The 17,441-nt window shown below is 50.0% G+C and overlaps 1 protein-coding gene across 3 annotated transcripts in view; it reads left to right on the forward strand.

Moving 5' to 3' along the window:
* The window catches only part of THAP4 (THAP domain containing 4), a 40,323-nt gene extending 23,803 nt beyond the window's left edge, over nt 1–16,520 (forward strand). For all 3 annotated transcript variants that reach the window (XM_045066786.1, XM_045066787.1, XM_013051898.2), the window contains 3 exons: nt 739–848; nt 1,680–1,783; nt 16,275–16,520. In XM_045066786.1, coding sequence (XP_044922721.1) covers nt 739–848; nt 1,680–1,783; nt 16,275–16,394 — 334 coding nt within the window. In that variant the 3' untranslated portion in view covers nt 16,395–16,520. The remainder of the gene's footprint in view (nt 1–738; nt 849–1,679; nt 1,784–16,274) is intronic.
* Nucleotides 16,521–17,441: the final 921 nt, after the last annotated feature.

A 17,441-nucleotide genomic window follows, 5' to 3' on the forward strand; every position in this document is an offset into this window, starting at 1 on the left:
ATCGTCCCAAGCAATTGGAGGTCCCAGAGAGGCCATTAGTGTGGTTGTTCTCAGAGCCTTACTACACAGCAAAGTGAAATTCCTCGGCGGCCCTCCAGCCGCATCCTGACTCAGCTCCTGTTCTGCTACTTACCTGTGAATTGCTCACAAGAGGCAAAGCCCAGTATAAGGCTGGGATTTTACTGGGCATGTGGGGTGCTTGGGACCGAGAACCTTGAGGGGGCCCTGTGGGTACGGGCCACTTACCTTATAGGTCCCAAGGTCCCATCCCAGGGTCAGGGTCAGTCATGGTGGTGACTGGGACAGCACGGAGGGACAGCAGACATGAACAAGAGAGGGAGGCGCATGTGGGAGAGCTGCTCCTCGTCTGGTGAAAGGTCCTGGGGCGCCTGGCGGCTGGGGCCCATTCATCTCTCTTGGGCTGTGTCTTTTATGCATCTCTGTGTTTTCCACATGAACAAGAAACTCCTTTTTTTTTTTTTTTTAGTCTTATTTATTTAAGTCCTCTCTCCATCCATCGTGGGGCTTAAACTCCCAACCCTGAGATCAAGACCTGAGTGGAGATCAAGAGTCGATCACTTAACTTACTGAGCCACCCAGGCACCCCAGCAAACTGCATTATTTTATATTTGGTGGGTGGGGGGGCTTTATAAAGTGCGAGAACTGTGTCCACAAAGTCTGGCTCTCCTTTCTGGGGACATCTGATACCCGGGGCTTCACCTCACCTGCTGCCCACAGGTTCAACGCCTTCCACCCGGACACGCGCAAACCAATGCACAGGGAGTGTGGCTTCATCCGCCTCAAGCCCGACACCAACAAGGTGGCCTTCGTCAGCGCCCAGAACACAGGTACCCCTCCCTCCCTTGGTGGCCGTCCCCGGCCTCCCCTGCCTATGCCCTGCGCCTGTCTTGCAGAGGGGCAGCCAGTGGGGGAGGCAGCATCTGCCTCTGGCTCTCAGAGTGGCCTTTGGGGGTGTCCATGCTCGTGGACATGCCTGTGGAGGCCATTCAAGTGCCTGTCAGGGTGGGAAGTGTCGGCCTTTGGATAGGCTCCACAGTGCTGTCAGGAGGTGCTGGTGAGAAGGGCTGCTTCCCTTTGCTCCTGAGCTGCTCTGGCACTGGCTCACGACGGCCTCTTCCAGCCTCCGCACGCAGGTGTGAACAAGAACCAGGAGGCTCACCGTGCAGCCAGAAGTTCTGTGTCTGCAAATCCATTCTGTCCCCAGTGGGAGCCCACCCTAAGAGATAGTTCACCAGGTTCATTAATTAGAAAGTATGTAAAAACATAGCGACTTGACCTTTACCTTGCTCCCTGGCTCTAGTGTGTCTCACTTCCTAGAGGCTGAACAGTCCAGACCAGCCCACCCTGGAGTAGGCCTGCCCAGGGCATTGGCGAGCTAGAAGTCAGGGGGAAGCCAGCAGCTGGAGATTGAGGAGGCTCCCTGGGCTCTGTGATGGGGCAGGGCTGGCATCAGGGCACCTCCCCATCCCCCCGACAGGGTGACCCTCCGTAGATCCTCTTCTCTGGCTATAAGAGGACTTGCGAGTTTTTCCCCCTTGATGCCTGGAAGTCTCCGGCTTCCACATTCAGAACTGCTGAAGCCCTGGTTTCAGGAGCTGGTGGTAGGAACAGTGGGCATAGCAAGCGTGATGGCTTCTGAGCTCTGATGGCCCCTGCAGGCATCGTGGAGGTGGAAGAGGGCGAGGTGAATGGGCAGGAGCTGTGCATCACGTCCCACTCCATTGCCAGGATCTCCTTCGCCAAGGAGCCCCACGTGGAGCAGGTGAGTCTGCTTCTGCAGCCCTTCCCTCCTTCTGCCACACACTTCTCGTCCTCAGCAGGGTCTCAGATCACCCCTTGGCCTGGAGTCCACCTTTCCACTGGATCTCGGGGGCCTGTCTGCACTGTCACGTGTCACTCCCCACATGCCAAGGTCGGGGCGTGCCGTGGTAGGATCCTTGGGTCCCTGGCAGGTGGACCCTTAGGGGTTCTCAGGTTGGCTGTGGTTTTTCTGTCACAAACATCCTTTTACATTTGGGCTGTGCATTTTGCCAGTTGAGTCTTATCTGTTGGGGAGATTTCTCCCAGTTGAATTGCTGGATCGGAGGACAGGTACATTTTGAATTGCTTTTCTTGACAACTGTTCCCACCAGCGCTGCGGGAGCATTCCAACCTGCATTTCCAGACTCACTGATCTTTTAAATGTGACCCATAAAAGTTGGTAGTTCATTTGTGTTGGAAACCGAACTTATGGGTACAAAGGAGCATTTCCTATGCTTGGGGGCCATCTGTTTCTGACTCCATGCAATTGATGTTCGAAATCATTGCCTGTGTTTTTATGGGCTGTCGTCTTCTTACTGGTTTATGGGAGCTTTCTTCATACTGTGGCTGTTTACAGGGCAAATGTTTCCCCATTGGGTGGCTTATGTGAGTTTGGTTTATGATGTGTTCCCCTCACAGATTGCAAGCTTTTCTGTTGTTCTCTCTGGTGGTCTTTTTCCTTTATGGGGTCTGGATTTGGGTTCTGGCCCTAGAAGGTATTTCTGCTCACATGATAAAATTGGTCTTCTGTTTTCCTGCACTCTTGTATCTTTCCCTTTTACTCTTAGACCCTAGTCCTTCCCGGATGGGTTTTTACATGATGCCACGTACAGATGGGTGACCAGCAGCCCCCAGATCTGAAAAGTCATACCTGTCTTAAGCCCATCCCCGTTAATAGGGGAGGAGGGTCTGTTCTTTCATCTACTTCTTCACCAACAGTAATTTAAAGTCATGTAATAACTTAGGTTACCGTAGCTCTAGGTCCTATCTTTCTATCTGGGGAAACTTTCTGATATTCTTTACTCTCCATTTTCTTGGTTAATTCTTCAGTAATCCCTCTTCTAGACGGCCTGTCCTGCAAGTTTGTTGGGTCCACACCATTTACACCAGGATCACATAAACACATGAATCACTTTGAGGATGGGGGAGTCCCAGTCAGTGGATGGCAGGTGGTGGCCTACTTTGGGGTCCTTCAGTAGGTATCAGGTTTATTTCTTTATAATTTAATTATGCAGGTCTCGGACATTTCGTGCTGGGGGTAACATTGTAGTGCTTTCTAGTCTTTGTGGCCGCATCAGTGGCACGTGGCTTCCCTTCCATCTTCTGATTGTGTCAACAGAGAGGGGGTGCTCTGGCTTCCGTGCACCTCTGCTGAGTGTCACATCTGGTACCTGGTTCTCGGGCACAGCCTGGGCGGAGCACTCACCCCTCAAGACACTGGCCTGAGGCTGCCTGCTGGCAGGCAGCCCTTGTCGGGTAAGCATGTCCTGTTTCTACTGTGGTAAGAATTCTATTCAGAAATGGGTTTTGAGTTTCATCAAAGGCTTTTGCAGCCTCTTTGGGGAGGATTCTGTGTTTTTTCCACTTGAAGCTATTGATGCAGTAAATTGTATTAATAACTTCTAAGTGTTGAGGCATGTTTGCTTTTGGAAGATAACTCCTCCTTGTCCTGATTTTGGTATCAGGTTATTCATAGAGTGAGCTGGGAGCTTTTCAGCTATTTCTGTTCCCTGACAAGGAGGGAGCCCCATCCACATCGCCTGGTCCTCCTAAATGTCCGCAGGGAAGTATCTGGGCCCGATGTGCGGTGGGCTGCCCGTGCTCTCCTCCCTGCTTCACCACCCTCTGACCTCCCGGCACTTGCAGGGTCGAAGTTCCCAGGAGCAGCACTCTTTCACCAAGATACTCAGAGTTTGAGGAAGAAGTAACACTTACTGCTTTCTCTGTATCTGCCATTCTGTGTCCTCTTTATATTCCTGGTCTTTTATATGTCTGTTTTCTCATTTTCTGGCTCATACTTATCAGAAGTTACTTACTTTATCAGGGATTGGGGGTAGATTTTGTTTATTTTTGCTAGAGAACTAACTTTGGGCTTTGTTAATTAAACGCAAGAGTCTCTCTCTGTAAAAGGAGGGAGGGGGTGAGGTGAAGCCCATGAGGGCACAGTGAGGGGAGGAACCAAACCCCATGGAGTCAGTGACTAGCTGACAAACGGCTGGCCGGGTTGCACCTGGGTTGGCCTTCCTGCTGGATCAACATGGACAGAACCTGGAAGGGAGGGAGGCAGGGGCTGGAAGCATCTGTCTGTCTCCCAGCAGCTGGTGGTCAGAAGACCTGGCTTCTACAGAACCCCATGTCCCTGCCTATCTGTTGTTGAAGCCTGACATTACCCCATCTCTGTTCCCTTGCTCTCGGTGCTTGGTCACTGAGGACCCTACACAGTCCACACGGCAGTGCCCTATGGCAGCCCCGAGACACAGCGGTTCCATGCCACTCTTTGATACCGAGGATCAGAGAGGCTTCTGCCTTCCAGGAACAACGCCCATTAGTGCCCGCCACATCCCGAGGGGCCGAGACCTGCGGCTGAAGCTGCTCTCACAGCCAGCATCCCATCATATCCTGCTTGCCCCCCTCTAGGGAGGCCCCATCCAGGTCCTCTGACCAGCGTCCAGTGTCTGTCCTTCCTGACACTCGTTCTTCGCGGAGTTGGATATAAGCTTCACAGTTACTTGTGTGGCCAATAACCCTTCCAGTTTGTATCTTTTCACTCCTTTGCTGCTTCTGCGAAACAGAAGTTCCTAATTTTGTGGTTCCATTTCCTAGGCTCTCCTTTCTGGATTTGTTTTAGTGTTTCTTATTTAAGCAGGTTTCCCTGCAAACAGATATATATTTTTTCCTAGAAACATAACAGCTTGACCTAAAACCTCCCCTTCGGGTCATTAATTCACCCAGAACTGAGTTGTGTGGCCAGCTGCCCGGCCCTTGCTGGCAGAGCCTGCCCTTCCCCCACCCCCGTCCTAGGTGCCCTGCTTGTACCCTTGACCCGGGCCGGTTCTCACTAATTACTGTGGATTACTAGAATTTTTTTTTTTTACTTAAAAAAATCATCTCTCTGAGGGTATGACTTATATAGAGTTAATGCGTGCAGCTCAGGTGGACAGCCTTGGAACGTGCCCCCGTCAAGATGAGAATGCCCGTCTCCCAGAGAGAGCCCCCCAACGGGGCTCCTAGCAGCCCCTGGCCACCTCCTCAAGCCAGGGTAGACTCCGTCACTACCGACTAGATTTGCATCTCCAGGACTCACTGCAAACAGAGCCATGTACTATTTACTCCCTTTATTCAGGGTAGCGTTGGTGAGACTTGTTGCTCTTGCAGTCAGCGGTCATTAGCGGTCTGTAGTGTTCCCCACTACAGACACAAGGTGGGGACAGGGTCCCAGTTGCATCTGTCTCCCTCTGTTGATGGACACTGACTGGCTTGTTTCCAGGTCTGGGCTGTTGGGAATCAAGCTGCTTTGAGCGTGTGTGTGGACATCTTGGTGTAGACATGTGTTCTTGTGTCTCTCGGCTGAGGACCTAGGACTGGGACTGCATGCAGTCACGTGGGGCGCGCCAGGCCTGGTCAGGTGTCCCTCCCACCCCGGCCCCCTCTGCCCCCTCTGCCACGTTGGTCCTTGAGTGTCTGCTGTCCTGGTGGCTGCACAGGGGCATTTCATGCAGTTAAACATGTCTCCCAGATGACTGATGATGTTGGCCCTCTTTCTATGGTGCTTATTTGCCATATATTTCTTATTTTCTGAAGCAAGCATTCAGATCCTGGGCTCTTTCCAGCAGGTTGTTGGTCTTCCTGCTGAGTTCTGAGAGTTAGGTGTTCTGAAAACAAGTCCTTCATCAGGGGCATGTGCACCCAGCTTTTGACAAAATGTTTGACTTTTCATGTTCTCTTTTTTTGTTGTTGTTTTTTAAAGATTTTATTTATTTGAGAGAGAATGAGACAGAGCACAAGAGCAAGCTTGGGGGAAGGGCAGAGGGAGAGGTAGAAGCAGGTTCCCCGCCAAGCAGGGAGTCTGACACGGGGCTCGATCCTAGGACCCCGAGATCACGAGCTGAGCCGAAGGCAGACCCTTAACCAGCTGAGCCACCGAGGCACCCCTGACTTTTCATGTTCTGTTACTAGCTTTTTCTTTTATACTCTGTGCGTTTTGTGCCCTGTCTTAAATTCTTTTGCCTAACCCAGGCCACAGAGATTTTTAACCCGCATTTTCTCCAAGAATTGTCAGTTTTCCCTTTTGCTTTAAAGTCTATAATTTTGGGATTTATGTTTTTCTGTGGTATGAATTAGGGGTCAAGATTCTTCCATTTTTTTCCCCCTGGATAGATATCCCATTGTTCCAATACCATTTGTTGAAAAGACTCATTCCTTCATCCCGCAGTGAGGTGCACTCGCGTGGGTCCGTTTTGGACTCTCTTCCACCCAGGTGATCTCTGAGTTTCCGTGTACACTGAGGCCCCGCAATCTGGAGTACTATCTCTTTATAGTAATGTTTGAAATCAGATCATTTTGGTTGTCTAACTTTTTTTTCTTCTTTACAAAATTATTTTGGCTACCCAAAGACCCTTCACATTTTTTGTATGAGGTTTAGAATCCTCTTGTCAACTTGTAGAAGAATTTTTTAGGATTTCATGAATTTCTAGATGAATTTGGGAAGTACCATCTTCAGTGTAGAGACTCTCCTGATCCAGTACCATGTAAACCTCTCCGTTTATGTAGACTCCCCCACCCCAACTTGTGTTAGAGTTTTTAGTGTACAATCTCATATGGATTTTGCAAAATTTATGCCTGGGTACTCTGGCGTTTGGGAATGCTATTATAAGTGATTTCTTCTTTTTCCCAATTACTTGTTAGTATATAGAAATATATTTGACTGTTACACATTGATTTTGTATCATGTAACTTTCTTAAATTCACTTCTTTATTTTACTCATTTTTTAAATAGTTTTTTTGGGGTTTTCTATACATCCTGTCATCTGCTGTTACAGGGTCACTTTCCAGTCTCGATGCAATTTCTTTCTTCTGCGCTAGGACATGGGAAGGGCAGCCTGCGTAATGTTCGGTACAGGCGGTGGGAGTAGACGCCAGGCCCCATTCTCTGTTCACGGGAAGCCGCTGTCTTTCACCACTGGCTGTGATGGTCGCTGTCGGGTTTCCACTGATGCCCTTTACTACCTTCCGTTTTCTTATATTTTTAGTTACAAATGGGTGTTGAGTTCCGACAGGTGCTTCTGCTGTAACCATTGAGATGCTCTATTCTGTTCATGCGGTGAGTTATAGGAACAGGTTTCAGAGGTTGACCTGACCCCACATTCTTCAGATAAATCTTAATGATGGATCAACAATTTGTCATTTTTAGTTATTTAGTTATTGCTGGTTTTATGTTTTATTAAAATACACAAGTTGAAGAATTTTTGCATCATATTATTTCTTTTATTCTAATTATCTTGCGCTTAATCTCCTCTTTTTTGGTTTCCTAAATGGGAAAGTTAAGTCACTGATATTTAGCCCATTTTTAGTTTGTGATGCACCACTTGAAACTGAATTTCCCGCTGAGCCCTGCTTCAGCTGCATCCCCCGGGAATGAGGGGTGTGCTTTTAGTACCTCCGAGCTCAAAATACTTTCCTTGGTGACTTTCTTATTTGAACTGGGTCATTTAGAAGTGTGTTACTTACTTTCCAAATATTTGAGGCTTTTCTGCACATTCGATTGCTAATAGTTTCTAATTCAATTCTGTAAAAGCTGAGAGAACATGCCCTCGGAGTTACTCTGTGCCACAGGTGCAGTACAACTTGGTGAATGCCTCACACACACTCCAGATACATAAGCATTTGACAGCTGTTCGGTGTAGTGGACTTAGGTCAAGTTGATGGATAAGGTCATTCAGATTTCCTTTATACTGCTGGTTTGGTGAGGGAGGTCTGGTTCTGTCTGGTAACTGAGCTGTGCTCAAATCTCCCAACAGTGATCGAGGCTATCTCTGTTCCTTTCTTTGGGTCTGTTTTTGCTTTGTGACTCTGAAGCTCTGTCCTCAGGTGTGTATATGGCAGTCTGTATGACATTTATGAAATGTTCCTCTTGGTAGCTTGTTGTAAGCACCTTGAAGTCTGATGACAGCAGAACCACACATGCTGTCCAGTGCTTGCTCATACAGCACATCTGTTTTCCTACCTTTTTACGTTCAACTTATTTATCTCTGTGTATTCAGAGTGTATCTCCCATGGTATTGCTTTTCTTGTCTAGTCAAAAAGCTCCATATTTTCATTGGAATGTTTAGTCCTCTTACATTTAATAAAAATATTACCAGTACGGTTGGTTGTAAGACACCCCCCGCCATTTGCTTTCTGTGTCTATGAACTGACTACTCTAAGAACCTCATCTTGGTGGAACCACACACTAGTCTTTTTGTGATTGGCTTCTTTCACTCAGCTTAATATCCTCAGCGCTCATCCATGTTGTAGAATATGATGGAATTTCCCTACTTCATAAGGCTGGATGGTAGTCTATCACGTGTGTATTAACGTTTTGCTCATTCATTCATCCGTCACTAGATGCCAGAGTTGCCACCATGTTTTATCTGCTGTGAATAATGCTGCCATTAACGTGGGTTACAGATATCTCTTCAAGACCCTGCTCTCAGCCCTTCTGAGTGTGTACCCAGAAGTGGACTTGCTGGATCATAGGTGACTCCATACTAATTTTTTGAGGCACCAGCATACCGTTTCCCATGGCAGCTGACGTACTGTGCATTCCTGCCAGTGGTGTATGGACCCCAGTCCCCCCACAGCCTCACCAATGCGGCCTGTCCTCTGCTTGGGCCCAGAAGCCGGCATCTCCATTCTCTTGGAATCCCTTATCAGATATGTGATTCCCAGATCCTTTCTCTCGTTTTGCAAGCTGCTTTTTCACTCTGCTTTTAATATCTTTTGATGCGTGGAAGTGTTTAATGTTCATGAATTACAATGTGTTTGAATTAGTTTTTGTGTGTGGTGATAAGGTGAGCATTCAACTCGGTTCTTCTGCAGGTGGATGTCCAGTTTCCCAGCACTGTTTGTTGAAGAGACTGTCTCTCCCCATTGAGTCTTCTTGACAGCTTTGTTGAAAATCATTTCACCGCATTTGTGAGAGTTTATTTATTTCTGGGTTCTCTTTTCTGTCCCATCGATTTATAAGGACATTCTTATGCTAGGGCCGGACAGTTGTGAAATCAGGTGGGGTATGTGTCCTTCAGCTTTGTTCTTCGGGAATTTCTTTTTTCCTATTTTGGGTCCCTGGTGATGTGCCCATGGCTGAGAGGTCCTCTGTGTTCGAGGTCAGGCGCTTGCTGCCAACCCTGGCCCCACGGGCTACTCTTGCAACACCACAGAGCTGTCTCCTGCCGCAGCACAGGCCAGCACAGTTGCATCCAGTGCGGTGACCAGCTCCAGGGACTGGAGTTCTTCACGGAATCCTCTTTCACTCCCAGTTTTGCAGGATATTTTTTACCATAAATAAACTTCTGGGTCAACAGGCTTATATTTTTTTCTTTTTTTTTTTTTTAATTTTATTTATTTATTCTGACAGAGAGAGATCACAAGTAGGCAGAGAGGCAGGCAGAGAGAGAGGAGGAAGCAGGCTCCCCGCTGAGCAGAGAGCCCAATGTGGGGCTTGATCCCAGGACCCTGAGACCATGACCTGAGCTGAAGGCAGAGGCTTAACCCACTGAGCCACCCAGGTGCCCCAACAGGTGTACTTTTTAAAAGGAATCATTTCGTTCCATTGTCTTCTGACCTTAATTGTGTTGGTTGAAAGTCAGCCTAAATTCTTCATGCCCTGTACATGGTTTATCTTTTTTCTCTAGTCCTTTATTTAATTTTTTTTTTTTTTTAAAGATTTCATTTATCTATTTTGGAGACAGAGCACAAGTGAGGGAAGAGGGAGAGGGAGAAGCAGGTTCCCTGCTGAGCAGAGAGCCCAGTGTGGGGCTCCATCCTAAGACCCTGAGATCATGACCTGTGTCAAAGGCAGACACTTAACCAGCTGAGCCACCCGGGCATCCTTTCTCTAGTCATTTTTGAGACTTTTTTTTTTTTTTTTACTTTACTTTCACTGTGGGTTTCTTTCTTTTACACCCTTTTACTGGGTGTGCTTTCCTTGTATTTATCCTTTATAGGTCTCCTGAAATTCTTCGATCTGTAAGATGGTGTTTTTTGTCATATTTGGGGATTTTCTCCCATTGTTTCTCAACATTTTTCTGCTCCATTCTTAATCTTCCCATCAGAACTGCTACTAAATAGATGTCAGTCTATTTAATGCTGTCCCACATGTCCCTGAGACTCTGTTCATTCTTCTTCAGTCTGTGTTTTCCATATTAGTCAGTTTAGATACTTTAAAGATTTTATTTTTAATCTCTGCACCCATCATGGGGCTTGAACTCACAACCCCGAGATCAAGAGTCACATGTTCCACTGACTGAGCTGCCCAGGGACCCTCAATTTGGATATTTTTATTGACCTGTTTCCAAATTCACCAATTGTTTCTTCTGTCTCCAGTTTGTTATTAAGCTAGTAAGTGAATTTTTCTTCTGTCTTTATGGTTTTTCTCAAAACAATAAAGTTTCCTCTCCATTGCCTCCCCTTTTCCCACACCACTAACCTTTCCTTGTCGCCAGGGAGGGGCCCTTGGCTATAGTCGTGGCAATGCTGTGTGTCCATAGCTATGAAACAAAATTCTGGCCCCAGGCCCCCTGTGGGTGAGCTCCCTTCGCCTGTTCAAGAACACGGAGATGTGTGTCCGCGCATATGTATGCATATGCATACATGCACACAAGGAACGTCATTCAGTCATTAAAAGAATTGCGACATGAATCCCTGAGTGGGTTACATTAAGTAAAATAAGTCGGGTAGAAAAAGAGAAATACTGCATGGTTTCATTTATATGTGGACTTATTAAAAAAACAACAGATTTCAGTGGTGTTGCCGGGAGGCAGAGGGATGGCAGGCTGTAGGTGAGAGGCCACAGACATCGGGCTGTAAGAGGGGTGAGTCATAGGGAGCCACCAGACAGCACGCTGTCTGCTGTTCATACCATGTCGTGTGAAATTTGCTCGGAGAGTAGATCTTAAGAGCTCCCGCACTCCACACATGAAGGGTAGCAGTGAGGTGATGGGGGTGTCGGCCAATGCCGTACACATGCGTGTCTAAGCATCTCGTTGTGTGCCGGTCACATCTCAGGAAAGCAGGGGTGGGGGAAGAATCTGTGTGTCTTATGGGCAGCGTGTACCTGCTCTGATCCTCGCTGTGTCTGCTGGCAGCGAGCCATCACTTCTGTAAAGACGTGGGGTGCTGTTAGCACACTGGGATTCCCAGCCCGTTGGGTGGGGCCCCTCCTGCCTCCACATCCAGGCTTGCTCTACAGGGGGCATATTAGCTGCTGTGGCTTCCTGATGTCTTTGTTTTAGGTTCTAAAGACAGTCATAGCCATCTTCCTCCGGAGGTTCCTTTTCACCTTTTCCCTACTGAAGGAAACAAGAGGGGGGGAAATGCCTTGAAAAGCATTAAAACACAGAGAAATTCTCATGTCACACTTCCCTCCACGGTTCTGTTCCTGTGGAGCTGGAGCAGTCTAGGGAGTGGGAGCACACTTGGCTTAAATAAGCAGTTGTATTTACTGACATGGACTCTTTCTGAACCTTCTAAGGCCAAGGGACCCCTTGATCCGGCTTCATGAGCAGGAACCAGGCACTCGAGCAATGTGGGCGCGTGGCCTATGATCTCCCAATAGCCTAAACAAGCTCCACTTTGAAGCTGTGGAGGCGAGCGGTTGCCCCCAGCTCCCTCCCCCTTAAGCTGGGATGCATTTGGACCAGACATGCCTTGGTCAGGATGACACCTTAGCTGTGGCGGCTGACTCAGAATGTCCACAGAATTCTTAGGAGTGAGCTTACCAGGCATGTACAGCCTGTATCCATGTTCAGTCCTAGCGACTTCCACGGGAAGAGGTAGATGGGGCAGAAAACGTCCTCTGCAGGACTGCAAACCCAAAAGAACCCACCCATTGACTCCCCGGGGGCCTGTGCGTGGCCGTGCCTTTGCTGTCTGTGGAGCCAACTGTACTGCCGTGACGGCAGGCTGTCATCTCTCTGGTGGGGGTGGTGGCACTCTGGAGGCCATGCTCCATGACTGGGATGTCTCCAACCTGAACAGAGCCCCATGAGTGTGCAGAGCCCCATGAGTGTGCTCCTAGGACAGTGGGCACGGGCGGCCCCTCGCTCTGCTCTCCCCTAGGACCTGGTGGTCATGGCACGCACCCCAGTCCTGTCTCCCTTCTCATGCTCGGCTGCTGCTTGTCGCCCTGCTGCTGATCCGGAAGCAAGGTGGCCGGGACAGGGTTCCCAGGGAAGGGCTGGGGGACCCCCGCCTGGATCGTTGTGCAGTGTGTGCAGTATGTGGGGCCCGTGGGTGTCACCAGGAGCCCTACTGCACTGATGGCACAGAGCCATTGGGAGCAGGCCAGCCATGCTCAGGTGTCGGTGTTTTCACGAGGGGACTGTCAGCCTCAGCACCCATCAAGCTTGAGGAGACAAGCAGTGACCTCACTCTTCTCCTTGGCTCCCACGGCCCCTCCCCTGCATGTCCCTGCACAGGCGTCCCTCTTGGCCCGTCTGTGCTCCATGTGCGTGGTCTGTCGTGGGCACTCAAGTGAGGGTGCTGTAAGAGCACCGTGTCCCCATGACGGAGGCAAGGGCACAGCCGTTTGCAGCCCGTGAGCTGTGAGGGTCGGCGAGCCCTGCCCTGGAAAAGACACTGTATGTGTGCATAGGTGGGGCGTATCTCTACACCACCTCGTTTCCTCTGGAAGGGATTCAAAAGTAAAAGCTTTATTTCTAAACAAAATTCCAGAAAAAGTAATGTAGAATTAAAGACAGTAATATGGGGCCTGAGTGACTCATTGGGTTAAGTCTCTGCCTTCAACTCAGGTCATGATCTCAGGGTCCTGGGATCGAGCCCCACATCGGGCTCTCTACTCAGCGGGGAGTCTGCTTCTCCCGCTGCCACTCTCCCCTGCTCCTACATGCTCTCTTTCTCAAATAAATAAATAAAATCTTTGAAAAATAAATATGCTAAAACAGCGTGAGATTGCTTCCCTGGCAGACAAAGTGTCCTTCTGTCTCTCTGGTTCTGGGTGTCCTGCTATCCCCCTTCCTGCCCTCTTGTACCCTTTTGTCTTCCTGCCTACTGGCGCGGGTGTTGTCCCTCTCCTGCTGTCCTTCAGTGATTCCTGCCAATGACAAATGCGGTCTGCGTTAATGGGTGTCTGACATAACCTGGTGCTCGGGCTGCTCCAGACCCTGCTCCAGTGCAGGACCTAGGGATGGCCCTTCTCAGCCCACAACAGCCACGCCTGGTGCCTGGGCCGCACCAGCGCTAGGGTGTTGGTTCCACATGCTGCGCCTGGGGCCGTGTGTCTGGCACCGCCCGGCGGCTGCCACTGCTAGTGGTGCTCAGGACACAGAGTCACGGAGACATAGGACAAGGACTCCAGGTGTCTTCCCCTGGCCATGTCTGCTCCAGTCATGGGGTTTTGGGGGGGGGGGGTCGTTTATCAGTATTCTTTCTTTCTTTTTGCTTTTTTGTCTTACACTACACTGTTTTTCCTAATGACAACAAAATGAAACTTTTTCCTTCTTACAAGTAAACACAAATGTTTAATGTCATTTTCGCATAAGTCAGAGATTTCGTCACAGACAACACTTGGAAATCCCTTTTTTCTTTTTTAAGATTTTATTTATTTATTTGACACAGAAAGAGAGATCTCAAGTAGGCAGAGAGGCAAGCAGAGAGAAAGGGGAAGCAGGCTCCCTGCTGGCAGAGAGCACGATGCGGGGCTCGATCCCAGGACCCTAAGACCATGACTTGAGCCGAAGGCAGAGGCTTAACCCACTGAGCCACCCAGGCGCCCCAACACTTGGAAATCTTTTCTCCTACTTGAAAACATGGGTAAACTCTTTCTAGAGAACAAAAGTGTCCCTGCTTTAGAAGGGAACCTCGGGCTGGAAAGGAGCCCAGGAGCTCCATCAGAACCCGGGCTGACCTGGCTCCCATCGCAGGAGACACTCTCCGGTCAAAAACAGACACTTGGATTTCTGAAGTAAGAAACGCGGTGTGTGCTACCCCAGCGTTCTGATTTTGAAGGTGCGGTGAGGGGACGTATTTTCAGAAACATCACTAAGATTTCAGGCATTTCTCGTGCCCATCCGTGTGCCTGACACAGGCCAGTTCCCTTCACACACATGCCGCTGCCTCAGGTTCCCAACTCGCAGGCTTCCACGGTGCACACTGGGCTTGCGTGGTTGGCCACGGGCTTTGGCTGCCCCTGCTTCTCTATGCTGCTGCATGGCCTCTCCTCTGAAAACCTGAGAAGTTCCTCCAGTATTTTCTTCCAGGGGCTTGGGACTCCTGCTGCTGATAGATCTGCTGTGGAGTTTTTTTGGCCTGGAAATGTCTTTATTTTGCCTTCTTCTTTTTTTTTTTCCAAGATTTTATTTATGGGGGGGGGCACATGTGCACATGATGAGGGGAGGGCCAGAGGCAGAAGGGGAAGCAGACTCCCCTCTGAGCAGGGAGCCTGATGCAGGGCTCGATCCCAGGACCCTGGGACCATGACCTGAGCTGAAGGCAGATGCTCAGTGGACTGAACCCCCACCCCCCCGCAGTGCCCCTATTTTGCCTTCATTTTTGAAGAGTATTTTCACTGCACTGAGAATGGTTTGGGTGGTGGTGATGGTAATGACTTTGAGAGGCCATCCCGTTGTCTCCAGCTGCCGTGCTTCTTTGGGAAAGCCCAAAGCCCATGTGGCAGTTGGTCCCTGGACACGCTGCCCTCCCCTGTGCCCCTAGGTGTCTATCTGTCCGGTGTCTTGCTAGGTTGTAATTTGCGTCTGTGGCTTGCTATATGTTTTGTCAGCCTCAGAGAGCTGGCTGTAATCCCTTCACATTTGGCTTGTGTTCCGTTCTCCTTCCCATCCCCTGGGGTCCCCAGTGCATGCATGTGTGCATGTCAGGACTTCAGGGCTCCACTGGGTCTCTTCGCTCCCATCGGGGCTCCCGTCCATCCTCTTCCCGGCTGCAGCCAGGTCTTTCTACGGACTTTCTGGGCAGGGTCTGTTCTGCTGATTCCACTTTGCAGTTATAGACTTCCCATTTTACTCCTCCTGGCGGATCCAGTCCTCTGCTGAAAAGCTCCATGCCTGCTCCTAAGGACTCTGTTGTTGGCGTGCCTGCCTCAGGGCATCTGCTCGGGCACTTGTGCTCTTACCTCCCTTGCTAAGTCAGCTTTTTCTGTATTTTTCTCTTCTTGAATCCTACGCACCATGTGTGAAAACTGTAGGTACCACAAGGCTCTGTGTAATGCCATCTCCTACCGCGGAGCTGTCCTCATGCTGCTGGCTGTCCATCCCCGGAGGGCAGACTTGGACTGTTGGAGGCTGAGCTCTTTGGAAGCCAGCTTTGCCTGTCCGCTTCTGATTAACTCTCCCTCCTAGAGTGCAGCCTTTTGGGTCCCAGCCCAAAGTCTGGGGCGTTTCCATGGACTCTCCTTCTCGGTGGGCACACATTCCAAAGCGTGCCAGGAATCAGAGCGCTGGCCTGGCTCCCCAGCCTCCTGTTCCCACCGCTGTCCCCTCAAGGTAGGCGCATTCCTCAGGGGAATGGTCACTCCCAGTGGGGTCTCTACACTCTCTTCTCTCCAGGGCCTTTGTCCTCCCTTCTGGGCTGGCTCCCTTGTATCTTTAAATGGACTTTCTGAAATGTGGCTTTTCTGGTTTTTCTGTGCCAGATGGTCAGTTACAGAGTGGTTGGCTGTGGCCTGTTTCATACATTCTGGCCCTGTCGTGCTCCAGGTCACGGGGAGGATGGAGGCTGTGTGTTGTGTCTCAGCAGTCCCTTCAACATTCCAGGAGGACAGGACTTTCTCATCGGCTACCATACTTTGTTCTGATAAATTAGTAGTTCCAAAGGCACTCACACTGAGTTTTCCGAGAACACGGGTGACATCAGTTCACGTTATTAGCATGAAAGGGAAGAGGGTAAAGCCAGAAGGTAGTGGAAGGTCAGCTATTGTCCAAAAGGAAAAAGTGGCTGGCTTCTGAATGAGCTGAGACAAGACCAAGCATGCCTGTTGGTCTTCTGGGGACAGCTGAGGGCCAGAGGAAAGGGCCAGAGGTCAGGACCCCTTGATCTTGGCACACCCTGTAAGACCCCGGGCTGTGGGCTGCATGTCTGTCACCCACCAGCAGGGACACCATGCAGCCCACGGGCTTCTGACAGCTGGGAGGCATGTTGCAGCCTGAACAGAGCCCTTGGCCCACAGCAGGACCGCCTTTGGAAGGTAAAACTAAGGTGTTTCTATTTGTTCTGCTCAGATCACCCGAAAATTCAGGCTGAATTCTGAAGGCAAACTTGAACAGACGGTCTCCATGGCAACCACTACCCAGCCCATGACTCAGCATCTTCACATCACCTACAAGAAGGTGACCCCGTGACCCTTTGGCTTCTCCGTAGACGCTCACAGCCCGTGCGGGTGTGGCCGCAGGCCTCGTGGGCCCCAGAGTGCTGCCACAGGTTCCTGTAACAGCGTAGAAAAACCAAATAAAAGGCCTTTATTTTTATGACTGAGCATTTTGAATATTATCACTTGTGTAGACTGTGCATTTCTTTCATCAGCTGGTGAGTAACTTGTTTTCCAGTTGTTTCCCTAAAAAAATTAAGGATTTTTTTTTTCCCCTTTCTTCTGCCGGCGGTTTTGGCAAGACCTAAAATATTTGTAAGTCTTCCTGGAGGAGCCAATAATAAGCTGATGACAAACGTAGGACAAATAGGGTCACAGTCACTTCACTGTTTTTGAAGCTAACAGGGTCTCGGGGCCACGTCCACACAGATGAAGGGCGTCTGAGGCCCCAGGATGGTGTGAGCTCGGCGTCCTTGCACACATCTTAACTGTGGAGCAGGATGCTGCTTTCATTCCTGTGTTTACTGTGACATCTCCCAAACACACTTGAGCCCCATGTGCCCGTCACCCCACTGTTTCCCACCACCGGCTTCCTTTCTTCTCCCTTCTTTTGGTGGGCATATTTTTAAACAGATTCTGGGCATTTATCCCTGACTGCTGCAGTATGCCTGGGAAAACAAAACCAAGCCGTTTTCTTCTTCCTCGTACACCAGCATCTCTAAAGCCCTGCCAGGAGCTTGGGGCACTATGCCGGGGGAGGTGGTGCTTGGCCCTGGGGACATCAGGACCGGTGACAGCAGCTGCAGCCCTCACCCCCCACCTTCGGGGCTCGGGGTCCCAAGGCATCAGTGGCTGGGGTCGCCAGAGGAGGGCCCAGGGGCAGAGGAAGTTGGTGCTATCAGGCCTGGTAAAGCACCTGTGGGAGACTCACAGTGCAAACTCACCCTGGGGCAGAGTCCCCTCTGGGAACCTGTGGGACCAGACCTTGGGCTTCCAAAGCACCTCGGCAGCGGGGGTCAGGATGGACGCTCCTGGGCACACCCAGAGCCCGCGGGTGACAGAGTTACTCTCTTGGGCTCCT

The sequence above is a fragment of the Mustela putorius genome, unplaced genomic scaffold, assembly GCF_011764305.1.
Source record: "Mustela putorius furo isolate JIRA1106 unplaced genomic scaffold, ASM1176430v1.1 tig00003869_pilon_pilon_pilon, whole genome shotgun sequence".
NCBI classification, from domain to species: Eukaryota; Metazoa; Chordata; class Mammalia; order Carnivora; family Mustelidae; genus Mustela; species Mustela putorius.